This window comes from Trichosurus vulpecula, chromosome 9 (assembly GCF_011100635.1).
Source record: "Trichosurus vulpecula isolate mTriVul1 chromosome 9, mTriVul1.pri, whole genome shotgun sequence".
In the NCBI taxonomy this organism is placed as follows: domain Eukaryota; kingdom Metazoa; phylum Chordata; class Mammalia; order Diprotodontia; family Phalangeridae; genus Trichosurus; species Trichosurus vulpecula.
In genome coordinates, this window is record NC_050581.1 from 62,809,723 (window position 1) to 62,818,433 (window position 8,711).

Below are 8,711 nucleotides of genomic sequence, written 5' to 3' on the forward strand. Positions count from 1 at the left end.
CACAAATACCTGAAATTCTTTCAATTCGTTAAATGTCCATTTTTTTTCCCATTCAGGATTATAGCTAATTTTCCTGGGTAAGTTACCCTTGGTCATAACCCCAGCTCTTTTGCTCTAAAAAATAGAGTGTTCCAAGACCTATGATCCTTCAATGTACAAGCTACCAGGTCTTGTGTAATCCTGATTGTGGCTCTGTGATATTTAAATTGTTTTTTTTTGTTTGTTTGTTTTCCATGCAGTATTTTCTTCTTAACTTGGGGAGCTTTTAAATTTGGCTGTAATATTCTTATAAGTTTTCCTCCTGGGATCTCTTTCAGGTGGTGATTGGTGGTTTTTTTCTATTTCTGCTTTGCCTTCTTATTCTAGAACTAAAGGGCAATTTTCGTTTTGTAATATTATATCAAGATTTTCATTTTGATCGTATCTTTCAGGTAGTCCAACAATTTTTACATTGTCTCTCCTTGATCTCTTCTGTAGATCACTTGTTTTTCTGATGGGATGTTTCATATTCTCTATTTTTTTCATTCTTTTGATTTTGTTTTATTATTTCTTGGTGTCTTATAACATCCTTAACTTTCCCTTGTCCAATTCTAATTTTCAAGGAATTATTTTCTTCCTTAAGTTTTTGATTCTCTTTTTCTAGTTGGTTAATTTTCTTTTCATAATTTTCTTGATTTTCTTGAATTGCTCTTATTTTTTTTCCTAATTTTTCCTTGATCACTCTGATTTTTAAAGTCCTTTTTAAGTTCTTTCAAGAACTGTTTTTGGGCTTGTGACCATTTGACATTTCTCATGCAAAAAGGAGTGTCTTTTTTTAAAGCTCCACTTGTCTTACTCTGAATATGAACCTAGATCTTTTCTATCCCCATATCTGTGGTTGGGTTCTTTCTCCTTTGCTCACTCATTTTTATTTTGTTTTATTTTTAGCAGCTTATTATTATAATGATTCTAGTCCCAAGGTGTGGGGACAGGCCCCAGGCCTCAGGTACTTCTTACGGTTATTTTCTGAGTGTCCAACCTTGGACATGCCTCTCCACACCTAAGCCAAGGGCAGGGCCCTCAGCCACATGGTCCAGCAAACTCTCTGTATTCCCTGAATAATACTTTGTATTCTCTGCTGTAGCTACAAACTTCAACTGTCTTCTCTGCCCTGGAGCTGAAATCAGGGACTCTGCTCTCTCGTAAGTGCCCACAGCCAGCAGAGTCCCACACCTCAACTGCTGCACTGTGTTAGCTCCTTCTTCCCCACAACTGCAGCCCAGGATCACGTCTGGTCACCACACCTATGCTTTGCATTCTTGGATGGTGGAAGGTCCTTCAGTTTTCTCCTACTTAGCCATCAGACCTTTATACTGTCCATGAGGTGGAAATTCCTGAGACTGAGGCAGCCTCCCAACCCAGCTGTCCCCAGGGCTTCTTGTTTGTTGATTCTCATAGAGTTGGCCTGGAGGCGTTTGTACTTCCCTCAGGCCAAATCTTCATCCCTGGAGATAGAACCTTCCCTGGGGTCTTCTTGAGTTGTCTTAGGAGGACAACTGTTTTACCTTGGCTTTTGTCAATTTCTACTCCTCAGTGTTCACTCTTGAGTCCATGTCCTTGTTTTGTAGAGGAAATTTGGAGAGCTTAAAGTTTTCTCACCTACTCTGCCATCTTCTCAGAATCCTTTCTTCAAATTATTTTTTAATAAAAAAAAACAGGATTAAAAAAAAAGATATGTCTTATTTCTTGCCTCAGTTGAGAAAATCTGTGCTCCCCCCTACCCCCCCGGAATTTCAGTGGATCTATAATCTTATTGATATAGGTACTTCTTCCAGAACTTCAGATTACCTCCTCTGCAATTCCAGTCTCTGTGTTTCCACACATCCTCTATGGACATTCTCTCCAAATACTAGGTGTCTTCTCTGAGGAATCTTAACATTTTATAGATACCATTATAGCATGTGGTCTGTCCGTCACTTGCTTTCATCACATGATGTGAGGGACTGCCTCCTTTTTTTCAGTTATGCATCCCTGACGCTCTAGCACTTCTTATTTACAGTTCATTTTTGCTAATATGCTACAGCCAGTCTTGAAAATCTAATTACGAGGATCTTAAATTGAAAGTGAAGATGGAGGTAGAAAAACTGCCCATATAAGATCTGATGAGCCTCATGCTGTGGGCAGTACTAGATACAATGTTGAGTAAAAAATAGAGAAGGAGAAAGGCTTATCCAAGAAGAGAACCAGCAGTAAAATGATGGCCTTAGATGTCTACTAAGAAATGCACAGCATATGAGTAATAAATGGAAAATATATGTTCCAATTTAAGGACAAAAATTTGACTCTACTGTTATCAAAGACTTGGTAGGACAGGTTTTGTGACTGGAATTTGACTCTAGAAGAGCATACCTAATTGAAAAGAATAGGATATGTAAAAGGGTGATAGAGTTATTATATATTAAGAATGCATATTCTTTGGAGGAAATACAAGAACCTTGGTTCTCCATGTGATGGAGGGCATTTGAGTGAGGATTAATGAACTTAGAAAAAGAATAAAACAAGAAAAAAGATATTTTTGTAGGCATATAACATATAACACTTGGATAGAATTGTGAAGTGTCATAGCAAAGCAGTGTTGAAGAGATGGGGAAACTTCAAATCTCCATATGTCTGCTGGTACTTTCTGAAAACAGGAGATAAATTTGTGACTTACCTTAATCTATGTCCATATCTCCCTGATCTTCAGAAAAACTCTAATTTGATCTATCCATCCTTGCTAGTTGTCATTCTGGCTCTTTACTCCCTTTTATGGCTAAACTCCTTGAAAATGCCATCCACCTCCTTTCTTCTCACTTAGTTCTCTGATGTCTGACTTCTGACCTTATCATTCAACTATAAGTGCTCTCTCCAAAGTTAACAGTGATCTCTTAATTGCCAGATCTAATGACTTTTCTCGATCTTCTTCCTTCTTAACCAATCTACAGTTGTTGACACTATTTACCACCTTCTCCTTAAACCATTTTTCTCTTTAGGTTTTTATTAGTCTGCTTTCTCCTGGTTCTCCTCCTATCTGCCTTACTTGCTGCTTCTTAACCACCTTTACTGACTCTTCATCTAGGTTGTGCCTACGTCCAGAACCCAAGGATCTGTCCTGGGCCCTCTTCTCATCTCCCTCTATAATATTTTATTTGGTTATCTCCTAAGTTCCCATGGGTTTAATTATCATCTCTGTAGAGATGATTCTCACATCTATTTATCCAGCCCTAAGCTCTCTCCTAACCTCCTGTTTCACTTTTCTAACTGCTTATTGGACATTGCGAAGTGGATGTCACCTAGACGTCTTAAACTCAGTATATTCAGAATTCATTACTTTTACCCTATGTTCTCTGCTCTTCCAAACTTCCCTGTTGCTGTCAAGGGTACCATAATAATCCCAGGCTCCCAGACTCAAACTTAGGTGTCATTTTCAGTTCCTCTTTCTCTCTCATCCCCCAAATCCGATTTGTTGTCAATTTTTGTCAATTCTGCCTTTGTAACATCTCTTGAATACTTCTCCTTGTCTCCTCTGATACCATGGTGTGGACCTTCCTCACATTACAGCCTGACTGTAACAATAACCTGGAATGTCTCCCTGCCTCGAGTCTTTCCTTACTTTTCTCACTTTGTAATTAGCCATGTCACTCCCGTACTCAAAAAATAAACCCAATTAGTTCGCCATTCCCTCTGGGATCACATATAAGATTCACCATTTTGCATTGGAAGTCCTTCACAACATTTCCCCTTCCAACGTTTCCAGTCTTCTTATACTTTATTTGCCTCTAAGTACTCTATAATCCAATGACTGGCCTTCTTTTCCTCATGTAAGACATTCTAGCTCCCAGCTGTATATTTTCAGTGGCTATCACCAATGCCTGTAATTCTTTCTCATTTTTTCTCTGCCTCCTGGCTTTCCTGGCTTCCTTTAAGATTCAGCTTTTAAATCTTTCTGCAAGAAGCCTTTCCCAGTATCCCTCCTGACTTTGAGGCTATTATCTTCCGTCTAAGATTATCTCCATATTACATTGTCTGTATCTTGCATTTCCATAGTTCTTTGCATGTTTTCCCCCATTAGACTGTTAGCTTCTTGAGGGTCTCTCTCTGTATCTCTTATACTTCACACAGTGCCTCTTATATAATAAGTGCTTAATGGTTGTGGACTTGTCTTGAATTGATAAATAAATAACAATATGTTTTGAGGAGAGAGAGAAAAGAATTTATTTCTAAGCCTGGCTTTAGTATTACCTGTTAACAACTTAGTACTTCTTGTACCTCAACCAAAGGGTATTTGTCATTCAAAGTATCTGAAGGAATATTGCTATTCCATCTCTTCCATGATCTTCCTGGTTGTGTAACACCTCTTCTGGACTTTTCTCCCACACTTCACCCTTAAAGGTTGGGTGTTCTAGAGGAATGACCACCTCAGGTTCAAGACAGATACTCTGTGTGTCTGTGCTTCAAAAATCATAGTTCAGGAGTCCCCACCTACCACTGAATTTAATGAAATGACACAGCATAAAAAATAGTAACAAAATTTTCTCATAAACTTTTGTGTACTTTCTTACAAATATGCCATCCATGGGAAGAATGAGCTTATTTATACCTAGATTATATTTGTTGAGAGGCATTTATGTAGGGAGTACATGTGGCATCTCACTCTTTCAGCACTGAAGGGTCCTGATGTCTTCTTGTGTTGACCTCATGTTTCTCCCCTGGGCTTCCTGGGCCTGTTTCTCTCCAACTGAATGAGACAAGTTGCTGCACTGTAAGACACTGTTATTTAGAGAGGAGAGAGAAAAATCCCATTTCTTCTTACCTTTTACCCATGAAAAATGCCTAAGGGAAAAAAAAAACAGCAATTCTGTCTTAAGAACTGAGTTCTTCCTCCTCAGCTTGATTTCTTCTCAACTTCCAGAGATTACTCTCTTAACTCCAGAACTCTTCCTAGCTCAAAAGACCCCAAACTATCCAGTTTGCTTTTTTTAATTAAATTTTATTTGTTTCTAAATGAAGATCTGCCTAATTAATATCTATTCAGTACCAAATTGCTTTGATGATTATGTCTTTGTATTGTAGCTTCAGATGTAATAGTGCTGGGTCCCCTTCCAATTTTTTTCCACTAATTCCCTTGATATTTTTGACCTTTTGTTGTCCAGATGAATTTTCTTATGATTTTTTTCTAGTTCTCTAAAGTAGTCCTTTGATAGTTCGATTGGTATGTGGCACTGACTAAATTAATTAGGTAGCATTGTCATTTTTATTATTTTGGCTTGGCCTATCCATGAGCAATTAATATTTCTGCAGTTATTTACATTAGTCTTTATTTCTGTAAAGAGTGTTTTGTAATTGTGTTCATTTGGTTTCTGTGTGTATCTTGGCAGGTAGTAGGCTCCCAAGAATTTTATTATCTTTAGTTATTTCTAATAGAATTTCTTTTCCTGCTGGATTTTGTTGGTAACATACAGAAATGCTGATGATTTGTGTGTTTTTATTTCATATTCTGCAACTTTGATGAAGTTGTTTCATTTTTTAAATTGAATATAGGGTTCTCTAAGACAACTGTCATATTTTCTCCAAAAAGTGACAATTTTGTTTCCTCTTTGCCCATGCTTATTCCCTGAATTTCTTTTTCTTGTCTTATTGCTATAGCTAGTGTTTCTAGCACTATATTAAATAGTAATAGTGATAATGGACATCTTTGCTTTATCCCTGATCTTACTGGAATAACCCCTAGCTTACCCCCATTATGAATAATACTGACTTTTGGTTTTTGTTAGATATTACTTACCATATTAAGGAAAGCTCTGTTTATTTTTATGCATTCTGGGTTTTTTTTTCAAAGAGGAATGGGCATTGTATCTTGTCAAAAGCTTTTCCTGCATCTATTGATATAATCATATGATTTTAAAAATTATATGGCCAATCATGTTTATACTTTTCATAATATTGAACCAGCCTTCCATTCCAGGTATAAATCCAGCCTGGCCATAGTGTATAGTCTTTGTGATATGTTGTTGTAGTACCCGTGCTAATATTATATTTAAAATTTTTATATCAGCTTCAGATGGGGCTATGGGCTAGAAATGAAATCTTGCTTGGCTCTTGTAGTCAGAGATACACAGCTACTGTTTGCTTCTGAACTTGTTCCTTTCTCAATACATAACCAAGGCCCCTTGACTGCCCCTTACCCTGGCATGCTATCCCTGTTTCTAGATTCCCTCTTTAGTCCTCCCTTGAAACTATGACCTAGAACTGGGTGAAGTGAGTGACAGAGCTGTCCATTTGACACCTGTTACTGCATTCTGCACAAGGTTGAGGTCTCATTCTATGGGTTTGGGACCTCTTTCTGCCCCAGTACATAGCTTCAGTCCTTTTTTAGTTCCTGTTCTGAAATGCTCTGTATGGTGTGCCCTTGTTCAGACCCTAGTCCCAATGTCTGAGAACTTCTCTGCCTCCCTGTGATGACCTGAGCTGGAAATATGACTTACTGTGATTTTTTTTCCCTCGAATTTCCAATCAGTATTCAATCTGCTACACTTTCTAGATGTTTGTAGAGGAGTTGTATGAGGATGCTCAACTGTACTTTCCCCTTCTTTTCCACTGTATTGACTCCACTCTGGCAGATTTGTTTTTTAAAGGCTGCCAGGAGAATGACGGATAACTGTCCTGTAGTTCCATTAAGTTTGGTTAAGGAACTTCTTCATGCCTCCTAAGCATTTCTTTACATTTTTGTGGCACCTCCTTTATATATCATTGGAGCAAATCACACAAAGTGAACTAAGCAGAGAGGCATGAGTAGACTTGTCAAAATTGACCATGGTGATAAATGAGTCCATGACTGTTGTCTGAGAACCTTTCACTCTGTTGCTATTATCATACTTCCATTGGTCTTGATTTAAATAACTTTTTTTAAAAAAGCTCATGGACAATATATCTCAGAAAAAGAGTGTCTTTTAGGATAGGTGTTTTCATCTGTAGCCTAAGCTGACTCCACAACATACTGTTAATAAATATTTTAGTGCATATCTTAAATATAATTCAAAGCTCTTAGTTATATTTTTTAAAGTGATTATGCAGTTCATTTTCTATATTAAATTATGGCCAAAGGATAGTAATGATTAGACCTTAACTGCATATGTATTTTTATTTCCTCTATTAGGGTTTACAGATTGGAACACGAGAATTGGAAGAGATGGGAGCAAAATTTTGTGTTGGTTTATTCCGTTTGAAAAGACTGACGTCACCATTAGAATACAATCTGCCTAACAGCCTTCTTGAGTTTGAAAATGACTTGATTGAATCTAGCTGCAAAGTAACAAGGTAGTGTAATCCTTTGATTTTTTTTTTCTAAAGACTTAAACTACCAATATTTCTGTAGAGATAAATGAAGAGATTTTGAAAACCATGAGCATTTTCAGGATATTTTAAAGTTTGGGTTGTGTTTCTAAGATTGCATAGTAAGCTTTCTTGATTTTTAGACTCTGTATTAAGGACTACATTTTAGTGAATCCTAGCTTTATATTTTTGGAATTTCATTTCCAGGAGGGGCAACTAGGAATTCAGTAGTGCATACTGATTCAGATAAAACACAAACAACACAATGTTACTACAGTAAGCTAGCATTTGAATTGTTTTTTAAACCAGGAAGTTTATTCAATTATAGTAGGGAACTAATCTTTTATTTTTGGAATGTTTAGGTCTCTTAATGCAAAGACAATAAGCATTGATTAATAGCTGACATTTATATGGTGCTTTTAAAGACTGCAGAATATTTTACATACATTATATCTGTGCAGAGAACTGTGCTGAGTGCTGTAGAAGATAAAGGATTTAGATCAGATACAACCACTGTCCTTACAGGACTTATATTTCCCCAGAGTTATAAGGTACCAACATCAATAGCTATAATGCATAATGTCACATTTAATACCTCAAGGTATTAAAAAGCAAGCAACTGCGTGAGGTCTAAGGGCATCACCAGTGCAGTGGACACGGAAGGTTTTATGGAGGTGATGGCATTTGAATTGGGTTTTAGAGGATGGTTAGGAATTAGGTGAAGAGAGGTCATCCCAGTCATGGGGAAAGTAGGAGTAAAAGTATGGAGGTATCAGAGCACAGTGTGTTTGAGGAGGTAGGTAGAAAGCTTGTCCAGGTTATTAGCACAAGCATAGAGTGTGTTGAAGAGTAATATGGAAAAAGTCTGTAAAGACTGGTTGGTGCCAGGGGGTAGAGGGCCTTGAATGCATGTGAACTTTATTCAGGAGGCAGTTGAGACCCACTGAAGATTTTTGAATATGAGCAAATCTATGGCTAGGGATAGATTATATGTTTTCAAGGATTGATTGGAGGGTTTGAGAGAGTAGAAGTAGGAATACTTTTTAGGCTACTGCAATAATTCAGAAAGATGGTAATGAGTTTTGTGAATAAAGTTTATAGGACCTGCTATCTACATATGAAAGGTGAGGTAGAGGGAATAGTAATCATAAAATTTTCCAAAAATAGCTCCAGTACTATGAACATAGGAGAGTAGAAAGGATGGCACCATAAACAGAAATAAGGAACTCCTCAATAGGAGGTGGTGATTAACAGTATCAAAAGATGAACAAAGGGGAAGTAGTATGAATATTGAGAAAGGATCATTGAATTTGGCAATTAAGAAATCATTTGAACTCTGAGAACAATTTCAGCAGAGCGAT

The 8,711-nt window shown here is 37.2% G+C and overlaps 1 protein-coding gene across 4 annotated transcripts in view; it reads left to right on the forward strand.

The window, feature by feature from the left end:
- AGTPBP1 (ATP/GTP binding protein 1) overlaps positions 1–8,711 on the forward strand; it is a 233,703-nt gene that overhangs the window by 164,884 nt on the left and 60,108 nt on the right. For all 4 annotated transcript variants that reach the window (XM_036737617.1, XM_036737616.1, XM_036737618.1 and 1 more), the window contains one exon: positions 7,175–7,335. In XM_036737617.1, coding sequence (XP_036593512.1) covers positions 7,175–7,335 — 161 coding nt within the window. The remainder of the gene's footprint in view (positions 1–7,174; positions 7,336–8,711) is intronic.